General features: G+C 36.7%; 2 protein-coding genes across 11 annotated transcripts in view; both read left to right on the top strand.

Annotated features, from left to right (window-relative positions):
- otofa (otoferlin a) overlaps positions 1–5,288 on the top strand; it is a 66,765-nt gene extending 61,477 nt beyond the window's left edge. For 4 of the 10 annotated variants that reach the window (XM_056240049.1, XM_056240050.1, XM_056240048.1 and 1 more), the window contains 4 exons: positions 1,243–1,484; positions 1,661–1,839; positions 1,951–2,051; positions 2,352–2,871. In XM_056240049.1, the coding sequence (XP_056096024.1) occupies positions 1,243–1,484; positions 1,661–1,839; positions 1,951–2,051; positions 2,352–2,532 (703 nt within the window). In that variant the 3' untranslated portion in view covers positions 2,533–2,871. Of the gene's footprint in view, positions 1–1,242; positions 1,485–1,660; positions 1,840–1,950; positions 2,052–2,351; positions 2,873–3,794; positions 4,136–4,954 lie in introns of those variants that run through there. The other 6 variants (XM_056240052.1, XM_056240051.1, XM_056240046.1 and 3 more) reach the window with 3 other exon arrangements.
- A 1,021-nt stretch (positions 5,289–6,309) lies between these two features.
- On the top strand, positions 6,310–12,121 carry pdia6 (protein disulfide isomerase family A, member 6). The gene is made up of 13 exons (XM_056240057.1): positions 6,310–6,385; positions 6,906–7,050; positions 7,362–7,419; positions 7,974–8,100; positions 8,199–8,305; positions 8,388–8,518; positions 8,713–8,827; positions 9,245–9,385; positions 9,655–9,739; positions 10,588–10,660; positions 10,822–10,980; positions 11,132–11,228; positions 11,325–12,121. The coding sequence occupies exons 1-13, from the start codon at positions 6,370–6,372 to the stop codon at positions 11,391–11,393; spliced, it is 1,323 nt and encodes a 440-aa protein (XP_056096032.1). The 5' UTR covers positions 6,310–6,369; the 3' UTR covers positions 11,394–12,121.
- The last annotated feature ends 1,673 nt before the right edge of the window (positions 12,122–13,794 follow it).

Here is a 13,794-nt window from a genome sequence, read left to right as displayed (position 1 = left end):
TAAATTCCCTTGATAATTCATATAAACATTTTAATATAAAATGTGTATTTAATGTTCAAATTAATATTTAATAACTGGTATGGTCTTGGTTTATAGAGCCATTTTTGTTTAGTATGTCTTGGGGACTGAGATGTCTTTCACAGTATCAATTACTGCATGAAAGCATAAGATATGTCTGTTTGCATGCCAAAACCTACTTTTATAATCTAACATGTGGCATTTGCATACCAACATTTTGCTTAAGGACTGAATGTATCTATTTTGTAAAGTTACGCATACAATTATGCATGTATCTGATTCATACAGTTGGCTACTAATGGTTCAAAGAAATACATAATACAGACAGTATCCCCATTTTAATGTAATGCTGTTGGGACAGACTACAAAGCTCTGCAGATGCAAGCCTCACAACTAAAGTGCAGATAATTGACTAGATGTCAGGTCAAGCATCTATTTTTCTTTTCTATTTAAAGAGAGTATATTTATTTTGTAATTACATGCACTCTCTTTCAAATTATATTATCAAAGAGTAACAAGCACATAACTCTGAGTCATGCATTGATGATCTACAGTGCATAGTCTTTGCATTTTATAATAAAATATGGCAACACTTTAGGGTCCAATTCCCACTAGTATGCATATTACTAGGATATTGGCTGTTTATTAGTACTTGTCTTATGAAGCACATATTAATGCCTTATTCTGCATGATCATATTCTACATCCCTTAATTCTACCCAATACCTAAACTTAACAACTACCTTACTAACTATTAATAAGCAAGCAGAGTTTATTGAGGCAAATGTCATAGTTAATAGATAGTTAATAGTGAGAATTGGACCATAATATAAAGTGTGACCATAATATAAAGTGTGACCTAAAATATAATAATTCAGACTTCAATAAAATGTTGAATAACATCTTACTGCAATGACCACGGGGTAGAACTTTTATTTTGTTCAGTTTCCTGATGCAGAATGGAGCATCAACTTGATATGTATAAATGCTATCATATGCATGTTGTCTATTTAGTATTTTTGTCTATACATTTCACACATTTGCAAATATCTAAATGCACTTTTAAAGGACACCTCTTTGTTCAGAACATTTGTGCATGTTTTGTCATGTGACATACAATTAGTCATTGATGACTATATGTATACCGTGCTTGGATATTTTTTTGCATAAATATTAAAATATTATTGTGCCACTTCTAACAATTGAAAATCATCTCCCTGCTCAGTTGGCTGAAAGGACAGCAGGAGGATAAACAGGACACAGACGTGCATTATCACTCTCTAACTGGGGAGGGAAACTTCAACTGGCGCTTTGTCTACCCCTTTGACTATCTAATGGCCGAGGAGAAGATAGTCATCTCCAAGAAGGAATCCATGTTTTCCTGGGATGAGACAGAGTACAAGATTCCTGCTCGACTCACCCTTCAAGTATGGGATGCTGATCACTTCTCTGCAGATGACTTCCTGGGTATGCTCACAAAACATAAATATTGTTAGATATTTATGACTTATTTGCATGTATAGCAACATAATTTGGTGTTTGAAGAGTAATTTGATTATTGTCGTTAATAATGTGCTCAATTAAAAGTCCATGTGTTTCATTCAAAATATATGTTTTATACTGCCTGTGATTTAATTCCACAGGTGCGATTGAGTTGGACTTAAATAAGTTTCCCCGTGGGGCAAAAACAGCCAAGCAGTGCTCTCTCAACATGGTTCTCAAAGAACATGAGCTGCCAACCATTTCCATCTTCAAACAGAAGAGAGTGAAGGGCTGGTGGCCATTTGTGGCCCGAGATGAGAATGATGAATTTGAGCTCACGGTGAGTTAATACAATGCAATTATCTAAAGGTTATTTTACTGCTTGATGTAGTGTATTTGGAATGATTGCTAAGGCTACCTCATGAACATTCCAACCATGTCATGCTTGCAGGGAAAAGTGGAGGCAGAGCTCCATCTAATGACAGCTGAGGAAGCTGAGAAAAGTCCAGTCGGCCTTGGACGGAACGAACCTGAGCCACTTGAGAAACCAAAGTAAGATATAAAGCAGCTTATTTACACACATTTGCTTCCGCTCACATGGTGCCTAGCACATCTGAGAAACAATGCCGTTTCAGATTATGAATAAAAACATATACTCTAGTGTAGACTATATACAGTAAGTCTACTATGAAGTCCAGTGAAGAATGCCCATCTGGAACTGTTAACTTCCCTTTCTAATACTCCCACTCTCCTCTTTCACATCCTTCCTTCCTCCTGTGACTGCCCTTTCCCTCGCCTACCCTTTCCCGCTCGTTTCCTTCATTTCAACCCCCATTCCTGTTTTGGAAAAAGTCGTCCAGACACCAGTCTAATGTGGTTCATGAACCCTCTGAAGTCCATACGATACTTCATTTGGCACAACTACCGCTGGCTGATCCTGAAGGCTCTGGCCCTGCTGCTCCTCCTCCTCCTCGTTGGGCTCTTCCTCTACTCTATTCCTGGATACCTGGTCAAGAAACTCCTAGGGGCGTGAGGAGAGAGGGGAAGATCACTGGTAGCCCACTCTTACTGCCTCTGTTTTCTCTGCTTTTTGCCTCTCTCTGAGAGCTCAAACCTTTAAGCTCAAACTGTGCAATGTCACCATTCACAGTGTATTTCTGTCTTTTTGTTACTCGTATCATTTTTAAAGGCCTACAACATGGACCTGAGGGATTGTGGGTGATTAAGTGTTTTCCATTTTGTCATCCCAACTCTTTCTTACCGCATAGCTGCATGCTGTGTGGTACCTCAAGTCTTTTTGGTGGTCATTTTTTTGCTCTGGTTGTCTGTTTTTGGCAATGACTTGCATTATTTATTATGGATTTTATGATATTTATACTTGACTGTCTGCTACTGTGCTTTCTCTGAATTTTACTGCTCTGAGCTCAACCCACTGCAAAGTTACAGTATCATTCTCACACACACGGTAGACCTAGGCCAGGGGTAGGCAACGTCAGTCCTGGAGAGCAATGGATGATCAACCCTAATCAAACACACCTGAACAAGCTAATTTCTGCAGGACAGTGGCTCTCCAGGACCGACGTTGACTACCCCTGACCTAGGCTAATGTTTTTACCAGCTCTGTGGAATAGTTTACCCAACAATTAAGATTGTGCCATCATTTACTCGCCCTCTTGTCGTTCCAAACCTGTGTGACTTCTTTTTTCTGTGAAACACAAATGTGTTGTTTGGACCCCATTTACTTTAATTGTATAAAACAAAAAACATTCTTTGAAATATCATCTTTTATGCTCAGCAAAAGAAAGTCATAAAGGTTTTGAATGGCATTAAAGTCGGCATAAAATGGAAGTTGCAATAGTCTTTTCTTTCCTATTGTGATGTATATCCGAGTGAAACGGCTTCTCCAACAAGAAAAAAATGTTGGGCGGTACTTGATTTTGTCCATCGGGAATTAATGGATTCATTGGCTTGTTGTGGTTTGCTATTGCTGCGATCTCGGCGCACACGTCATCAGAGAAGAGATGTCATTGGAAGTGGAAGTTACATGTATACATATATAATAAACACTGCAATATTCAATATCCATGTTCATTGTGACGTTAACAAACTTTCCTTTTTAAGTCATTGCTTAAATGGTTAATACGCCTTTAAGAGATTTTACAACTTTTCAGTCATGTTACCAATCATCTTACTAACCACTAACATTTGTATTACCTCTCTTCCTCCATCATCCCTGGTTTCACCTTTCAACTCACCACCTCTTACCTGCAACCCCTTCACCACTTCCAATCACAGCCGGCCTGACACCACCTTCCTGTGGTTTTTGAGCCCACTGAAGGCCATCCGTTACCTGATATGCAACCGCTACAAGTGGCTCATCATCAAGATCATCTTGGCTCTGCTGCTGCTGATCATGGTGGGCCTGTTTCTCTACAGCATGCCAGGCTATCTGGTCAAGAAGCTGCTTGGGGCCTAAAGAGGGGTCAGAAAGGTTCATTTGAGAGATTCTGATTTGCCCTTGACCTCTCAAGTGTCCCTTTTCTAATAGTTGGTTTCAATTTAAAGCACTTATTTTATTTTTAAACAATATCTCAAGAGTTTACCATCTCTCATAGTTGCACTCTAAGCATAATGTATCAAATTGCATGTCTTACCTGGAAAAGATCAATTATCATATTTATCTTTCTATTTGTACATTTCAAGAATAATTAGTCATATGGAGAAAGCAGCACTGTTTATTTTTGGTACGAAATTAAACTGGACTAGCGTTTATGGTATCCGTTCAAATGTTCATATGAATGCATTGCTTCAAATTCTTGGATTTTGTAGTTATTGTCTAGACGTGTATGTGTCGCTGCTAAAAGCACAATAAGCATGCAACTTTGTCTTAAGAAAGATGACTTGTTCATCAGTGGCTGCGGTCTGAAAAAAAATATTATGATAGGGTTGCAGGCCTCATATACAGTACACTATGTTATTTGATTAAACTTTGCCTTGATGTTTGCACTTTCAGTCCATGACACAAATCTTCTGCACTCCAGTAAGTTACAGTAATGTTGTTTATCCTTTAGAGAAACACAGATTCTAGTAGGGGAATGCTGTTTAATTTGACATTTCAAGTTGAAATAAAACAATAGAATGCTCTTTCCTATACGTCCTACTGTTGATTTTGCTTGCTGTGTTGACTTTGCTTGCTATGTACTGTTGCTCTATTTAATGAATGGCATTTGACCATGGAGTTGTTTGCACTGATTTTGGCTGGTTTATATAAAAAGAGTGTATTTTTAATTCTTGTTCACAAGTGTGCAATATGGATTGATTTATTTATTTTTGTCAGTATGAAGACAATAAAATGAACTCATTGAGATAAAAACTGCACATGTTTCTTGTTTCCATAGTGTGGGTATGCATGTATGTGTGTGAGATAGTTTAAAACCCTGTTCTCTTTCACACAGTCGTCCAACTACTAGCCTGTCGTGGCTGTTGAGTCCAATACGGGTGACCTGCATAATGGGTTGGCGGCAGTATAAGTTGGCCACAGTGGTGACTCTGCTCAGCATAACCGGGCTGATCTTTTTGGGCCTTCTGTTCTATTCTCTGCCTTCAGCTTTCATCCAGAAGATTTTCAACATCTCAGGATAAGCTGATCAATCACCTGCTTTCAGCACAATATGCACAAAACAGATTATTGAAATCAATGGCATCACTTAAAAGCACTGCTGATTAAATGCATTTAAATACATTTATTTACAAAAGTATGGCATAATATAATTGTATTTTTTGTAATGTATGTATGTATAGAGGCTTTTTATGGGTGTTTTTTCAACTATGAGCCTTTTGGCGCTGTGAACTCTTAAAAACTGTAATATAGTTAATTTGTCTAATTACAATGTTTAACGGTGTCTATTCATGCAGTATCTGAAATATTGTCATTTTAGTCTCATTTCTGAAACTCATGAACATTTCCACGGTCCACCACATCTCAACTTGCATTGTGTTTGATAACATTCTGTGGTGAAAGTGATGCTAATGACATTTTAATGGAATACAATGGTTGACCTTTGTAATAATTAAGGCTCATTTCATAGCTGACACTTTGTGTATTCTAAATATAATTTGTGTAAATTTTACACAATTACAGCTTGATAGGAAATGTAGTACAAAAAGGGACATTCCGCACAATCAATACTAACCTAATGGTTTATACTTCAGATGGCTTATATTGTCATGGGTTTAAATATGTAAAGAAAACGTTGAAATTTGCTAGTTTTAATAACTCCAGGGGTATTAAAAGTGCCCTTAGTTGAAGAACACCCTTATATATTTTTACACTATTTTGTTTTAAGATGTTTCTTAAAGTAACTTAATACCTATTATGTAAACTTTATAATATTATGGCTCAAATTAAAATCATTCTTTGAACATGCGTATTGTTTGTATATATTTTATTATTAAACAAGTATAAGCATTATAAATACCAGCAGTATTTGTCTTTATCTTACATTAAAATGGGTCAAGGGGGTGTAATGGAAGATAAAATAGCAACGTTTTGTCATTATATATTACTTGATGTGTTAAAATACATACCGGTAGAGATCCTTAACTTTTGTATATTTCATTAAACAATTTTGCCACCTCATAGCCACCGTACCTCTCCCGAGGTGCAGAACTACACGTCGAGCTCCTATTGGCTAAGGTCGTCTCCGGGTGGAGGCCCGCCAATCAGTGCGGGCCACGGTACGACTGTGCTGTGTTGTTACGCTGCTGGTTGGAGACCGGTCGTGTGATACAGTGAGTGAGGCGGAGAGAGAGTTCACTACAGACTGAAGAAGCCTTGAACAAGACAATTGACTAGGCACAAAGAACAACCATGCGAGCGCTACTGGGTGAGTTATAATGACATAAAGGCGTGAACTCAGCTTTTAAGAGACGCGTTTTATTGACTCAAATTCGTTTGCAAGCAAACTGTGAGATGCATAGAGCCTAAACTGTAGAACTAGTTTGGACGTTGATTTGACAAAAGGAGAAACAATCCTCTAAAGTTAAACCAACCGAAGTGTGTTTTATGAAGCTTTTGTTTACATTAAATACATACGTGTAAGTCTGTAACAGCGTATAGTACATTATAGTTAGTTTAGAGTGTGTAATGGTGGGTTAGGCCTATACATTACAGCAATTTCATCTTCATATTGCAGAAGACCAATTGGAGAATAATAATTAAATGCGTTTTAATTATTGCAATCTGTTGTATGTGCCTAGAGTCTGGTAGTAGAAAGTCCTGATTATGAACCATATGCAATGTGTCATGCTGTAGATCTAGCTTTTTTAAATAGCTTTTTTTCTTTTTAATAGAGCTGTTGACATCACTTGCTGTACCCCAGTACTGATGCTCCTTTATCTTCTCAGGTGTGTTGGCGTGTTCTCTGACTGTACTCTCTGTCCACGGTCTCTACTCTGCTGGTGATGATGTGGTTGAACTCAACCCCTCCAACTTTAACAGGGAAGTCATGCAGAGTGACAGTCTCTGGCTGGTCGAGTTTTATGCCCCCTGGTAAGTTGTAAGAGTGTGGTGGAACCCGGATATGTGTTACTTCTAGAGATCTTTAGTTACAGATCAGGTTACTGTCTGGAATGCTGGTGCTGAATCAGTCCAATCTGTTGCTTTCTTGTATAAAATTGAAAGTGTGAGTCATAGCTACTCTAATGAGATGTAAAGCAATGCAAATGAAGTGCCTTAAGAGTTAGTCTTAGTTTGCATATGATGCATAATACAGTCATGAGCATCATTATTACACCGGTGTAGCTATATGTTTCATGATGATGTTTATGTGCAAAACATTTTTTTTTTTTTTTTTTTTAAAGGTGTGGTCACTGCAAGAGCTTGGCTCCTGAATGGAAAAAAGCAGCCGCAGCTTTAAAGGTAAATTCCGAATTTAAGATTACATAATAATAATTAATTACACTTACAATCGAGAATGGGGGCTTATTCAGAACCGGTTCAATTTACTGGCTCAGAATGATTTATTAAACTTCAGCATTCTTCCAAAATGTAGTATACACTACCTATTTTTTTTTAAAAGAAATGAATACTTTTATTTTGCAAGCATGCGTTAAATTGTTCAAATGTGACAGTAAAGATATTTATAATGTTACTGAATTTTTTTTTTTTTTTTTTTTTTTACTTTCCATTCATCAAACAATCCTGAAAAAAATGTATCACCGTTTCTACGGAAATTAAGCAGCACTGTTTTCAGCATTGATGACAATAATTATAATAATATGTTTCTTGAGTACCAAATTAAGATATGGTAATAAATTACATTTTACATATTACTGTGTTTTTTAATCAAATAAATGCAGTCTTGGTGAGCATAAGAGACTTTCAAAAATCACCACAGTTATAAACTGGATAAATTTAAAAGGGAGAAAAATTATAAAAAAGAGATCATTGATAGCATTTGTGTTTTGGTACAGGGCATTGTGAAGGTGGGTGCTGTGGACGCAGACCAACACAACTCCTTGGGAAGCCAGTATGGAGTCCGAGGCTTCCCAACCATCAAGATCTTTGGAGCCAACAAAAATAAACCAGAGGATTACCAAGGTTCATTACTGCATTTTCATCAAACATCTTGGCATGCCTGTAAAGAAAATGTTTTATGGCCATATGAAAGCATGGTGTTAATTCTCTCTCTGTCCTAGGTGGCCGCGCCAGTCAGGCCATTGTAGACGCAGCTCTGAATGCTCTTCGCTCCCTGGTCAAAGACAGGCTTGGTGGAAAGACTGGAGGCTCAGACTACAGCAGACAGGTATTGAAGCTCAGCATGAAGAATTTGTTGTTCTGTTATGTTTTCCTTCCATTGATTGACTCCTCTGTGATGTTGTGATCAGAGTGGAGGTGGTGCTGGCAATAAGAAGGATGTTGTGGAGCTGACCGATGATAACTTTGACCGTACCGTGCTGGACAGCGATGATATCTGGTTGGTGGAGTTCTTCGCCCCCTGGTGTGGACACTGCAAAAAGTATGTGGTTTCCTCTGTGTCTCGCATACATCATAAGACCTGTCTGTCATTCTCCTGAAATCGTACCTGACATGCTGTGCCATGCATTATTGAAGCGCTGAATCAATGTTCAATTATTTACAAGGATTCTAAGACACAATGAAATTCCTCTGCCGGCTGGGCTTTCCCGTATTGACTTTCTTGAATGTTTCCAGTCTCGAGCCGGAATGGACGGCAGCCGCCACAGAAGTCAAAGAGCAGACGAAGGGTAAAGTGAAACTGGGTGCTGTGGATGCTACTGTTCACCAGGGCTTGGCAAGCCGCTATGGGGTACTTATTTGATGTCTTTTAATATAAACTATTTGGTTGCACTTTATTTTACAGTATGTGTACTTGCCTAAAAAAGTACTGGTTAATATAAGGTAACTACATGGGATAGGGTTAGGTTTAGGGGTAGGTTCAGGTTAGTACCTAGTCATTGTAATAACTACTATAATTCCGTAGTATGTGCATGAAGATGGTCCGTAAAATAAAGTGCTACCAGCTAATCTTATATTGTCCCTAATTTATTTTCAGATCCCAGTTATGTCATCAAAAAATATTCATTTATTTTGGACAATCAACATTTTTGTTAGCTCATTTTTGTTGAATGTCTGTTGTGCTTGTGCCTTTCTTTGAGAGCCATTTTTTTTCTCCACAGGTCATTGAGTTCATTAACGGTGTCTTTTCTGCTTTCTTTATTGGTAGATTCGAGGATTCCCCACCATCAAGATCTTTCGTAAAGGAGAGGAGCCAGAGGACTTTCAGGGGGGACGTACCCGATCTGACATCGTTGCTAGTGCCATGGACCTCTTCTCTGATAACATCTCTCCTCCAGAGCTTCAAGAGGTGAGTATTTTCTCTTCTATTTTTAAGCATATTATAGAATATGGTGTAACTAATGTGTATTATTTTTAAATGCACTCACTAGAGGGTTAGGATTGGGGTTTGGTTAAGGTAGTTGCATGCAATTATTCATAATTCATAGATCTTACTATAGTAACTATTTTACTGTGTCCTTGTTACATGTAAAGGGTTACCATTTATTTTGATAACATTTTGTAAAGAAATAAAAGGTATTAGTTTGGTTTATATTCATGTGGTTTTTATTTCCTTAGATTGTGAGTGAAGACGTTTTGAAGAAGACCTGTGAGGACTATCAGCTATGTATGATAGCTGTGTTGCCTCACATTCTCGACACAGGTACGATACGACGTCAACCTAAAACACATCGAGTGATTTCATCAAAACTATTGTTTTTAAGAAGAAAAATTTGAAAATGACAAGCCTCTTAAACAGCGATGTCACTAGGGATGCACAATATATTAGTTATAGGTTAAACTTATTGGATACATTTTTTTTCTTGGCTGATTATTGGATTTCTGGATGATCATTTCCTCCATTTTACATTTGCTGTCATCTAACGTTCACTTGGTTGACAAGATAAAGACTAATTTAATAACTTTTAAATGTAATCTTTATACCTCAACAATTTTTTTTCATACTGTACAAATTATAATGGTGTGATGCTTCAATTCACTTGTTGCATTTAAATTATTGATTTTAGTTAACTTTTCTTTACAAAAGAAATAGTCTAGAATTAAAATATAATTGTGTGTGTGTATATATATATATATATATATATATATATATATATATATATATATATATACACATTTTTTGCAATGGTCATTTTATAAGTGATTAATTTTCAGCTTACTGTGTAAGACGCATATGTAAGAAACATGATTGATGGTTAATATACAGTGCTATTTTAGTATTATATACTATTGCAGTGTTAGTTTTCATTTGTTTACTGAAGTTTTAGTAATTTTGTCTTTAAAAAAAAATAAGTTTCTGTTTAATGTTTATTATTATTATTTTTGTTTTAGTTCTTCAACTTTAGTCAGTTAGTTGCCAAGGCAATGTGTAAGTTTATAATATATTTTATTTCTGCTTTATTTCAATTAAGCAACAATTTGTAATAGTTTTAGTAAGCAATAAGATGCAACAACAACACTGTTATTTAGATTTTCTCTCTGCTCTCACAGGTGCATCTGGAAGAAACTCTTACATGGAAGTGATGAAGACGATGGCAGAGAAATACAAGAAGAAGATGTGGGGGTCAGTATTTTCAGCATCGTCTAGAGTACAAGTTGAGATCAGCCTGCCCATAAATAACACCAGTACATGTCGCTTCTTGTGTGCCAGAGACGAGACTTTAGGGAATAGAGAGCGGGATGCAGTCATACACATCACTCACTCTCTTTCCTCTCTCTACACAGTTGGTTGTGGACTGAAGCAGGGGCACAGATGGAGCTGGAGGCCTCTCTTGGGATCGGTGGATTTGGCTATCCCGCCATGGCAGCCATTAATGCTCGCAAGATGAAGTTCGCTCTGCTTAAAGGCTCATTCAGTGAAACGGGCATCCACGAATTCCTCAGGTAACAGAAGGCTGGAGTTTATGTTACAAGGAAACAAGTTACGTCACAGAGACTGTTCGCATACAGTAAATTTAAGGTGTTGTTTATAATGGCCCTTCTAACTGTCTGCCTGTTTTATGTTGTTAAACTATTAATGTCTTTATTTATGCAGGGAACTTTCTGTTGGCCGTGGCTCCACTGCTACGGTGGGAGGCGGAGCTTTGCCTAAGATCAACACTGTGGAGCCTTGGGATGGGAAAGATGGAGTGGTGAGTAGAGAGAACAGTGTGAGGGTGGATGGATGTCATCCTTTCCTGTTTTCAACCCCCCTTTTTTTTTTTTTTTTTTTTTTTGCCTTTCCTCAGTTGCCCATGGAGGATGACATTGACCTGAGCGACGTGGATCTGGACGATCTGGAGAAGGATGAGTTATGAGCCTGGTCTAAACCACTCTAGATCTCTGAGACACAAATGATGCCCATGTCTTCTCTCCCATGGATGAGGGGATGGTAGGGACATGAACTTCCTTCAGACTCGTGAAAACATACAAATAAAGCAAATGGTTGTGCAGCTTTTTAAAAGAAAACACCCCCCTGTTAGTTTAAAAATTAGGCTTTTCAGTATGTACATCATGATTGAGCTATGTTCTGCCTCAAGTTCCTTCACATTTTGATTTTGTGACTGATTGGATCTTTCAATCAGCTTGATGAAGCAGAATGTGACTGATTATCAATCACTTGTTTCCAGTAAGCAGACGTCACACAGAGGCTCTTAATAGAACACTTTCTAATATCGGTTTCATTGACGAGATTTAATCAGGTGGTACTGGTCTTTCTGGTAATGAGATAAACCAGTGGTTATTTATATCCGCCTTTCTATGATTTCAGCACCTCATTGCACTGGAGTTACAAGAAGCTTAACATGGTTTCCATTTTCACCCTTTATCCCTCTCATGTGACTTTTTCTTTTTTTCTTTTATTATTATTATTTGGCTATTTGTTTTAAAATTGTGTTACTGAAAAGAATGGCAGCCAACCTGTATCCCAGATTGCCCATTTGTCTGTGTTTGACCAGGTGTAATGTGGGTGTTGTGTAGATTTTTCTTACACAGCTTTGTTTTGAAATAAATGTTTTTGTTATGAAAATAAAACAAAAATAATAAATTGAGTCGTTTTTATTATAGAAGCTATTCTGATAGACACCAGTGGCCTGCTATGAATCAGTGGTTTATTGAGAATTCATGCAAACAAATACAATATTCAGTTGTAAAGATGCAACATTCAGATTCTTACTGATGCTTTGGCTTGACAATATGTCTGGACATCTCAATCCCAGCTGCAGTATACAACCATCACCACAATTAACTATACAAAATTAGAAATGGCTCGTAAAGCTAATATATATATATATGTGTATATATATATCCAGTACAAATATTAGTTTTGGCATTTCACTTCAACAATCATTTTACAGAGAAAAAATACTAAGAGGAATAAAATACCACACATGCAAAAGAGCAAATTATGAGCATTTTCCAATGTTTCCATTAGCAGAAACTTAGAAGACAGTTAGTTATTACTGTTACGTTCCATGAAGCTACTTATCCAACAGCATTTGTACTGTTCATGTTGACACTGGACTGGTAAAAGGAAAACTAGAAACTAACCACCTGTCTGCCATTCTATCTGTGCCATATGTCCAATTGGACAATAGCGTTTAAATATTAATGAGTAGCCTAAAGACTGATGGTTGCTGTTTTTTGTTGTTGTTGTTTAACTTAAGGGCAGAAATGTTTGTCTGTCTGCTTGTTAGAACTGAAACCAAAACGGAGAAAAATAATTATGCATGAATAAATTGCACATTTCTGACCCATTTATTCTAGTGTATTTATATTGATTTGAAATCTAAATGCTAAATTTGAATGAAATCAAAATGCAATGAAAATTAAACCCCAACAACCAACAGTAGGCATTTCTTTACTGTTCAAAAGTTTGGTTGAAGTAAGATGTTTTAAATGTTTTTGAAAGAAATCTCTTCTTCTCACCAAGGCCGCATTTATTTGATCAAAAATGCAGTAAAACGGTAATACTATTAAATATTTTATACAATTTAAAATAACTTTCCTATTTTAATATATTTTAAATATGTAATGAAATCCTGTGATGGCAAAACTGAAGCTTTAGCTGGATTACACACTGCTTAATATTTTTGTAGAAACAGTGGATACATTTTTCCGGATTCTTTGATGAATAGAAAGTTCAAAAGAACATTTATTTACAAAAATTGTAACAATGTAGAAAATGTAATGCATCCTTGCTGAATAAAAGTAATTTCCTTCAAAAAAATAAAAAATAAATAGACTTATTGACCCAAAACTGTTGGCATGTTCTGTTACATACTAAAAGAAGCAATACTTTCCATTTAAAATAAAATGAACAAAGTCGATCATAATTGGCCGGACAGCAGGCTGCTCCGAATGCACCTGATGCATAAAACCCAACATCTAACCAAAATAGTGCTTTGGAGATACTTTAGCTTGATTGAATGCAAAACAAATGAAATATTTACTAGCAGAAACTTCATGTTTTAGCTGAATAGCCATTCTGGAAATGTGCACGTGGTACTGACGACTAATTTACAGTTTGAGTGGAATGCAAACCATTGAAAATAGACATATTTTCTAGTCATCACTAAAAGATATCATGAAGCAACGACAATTCTGCAGCATCATTCTAGAGAGCATTTGATTTGACAAAAATCTGTCTATTTCAACCAATCCTCAGGGGCCTCATTTATAAAATGTTGCGAAGAAACCGTCTTACATTTAATCTTACGC

The sequence above is a fragment of the Rhinichthys klamathensis genome, unplaced genomic scaffold (genome assembly GCF_029890125.1).
Source record: "Rhinichthys klamathensis goyatoka isolate OS25496 unplaced genomic scaffold, OSU_Roscu_1.1 h1tg000579l_1, whole genome shotgun sequence".
Classification (NCBI taxonomy): Eukaryota; Metazoa; Chordata; class Actinopteri; order Cypriniformes; family Leuciscidae; genus Rhinichthys; species Rhinichthys klamathensis.
This window is presented reverse-complemented; position numbering and strand designations above follow the sequence as displayed.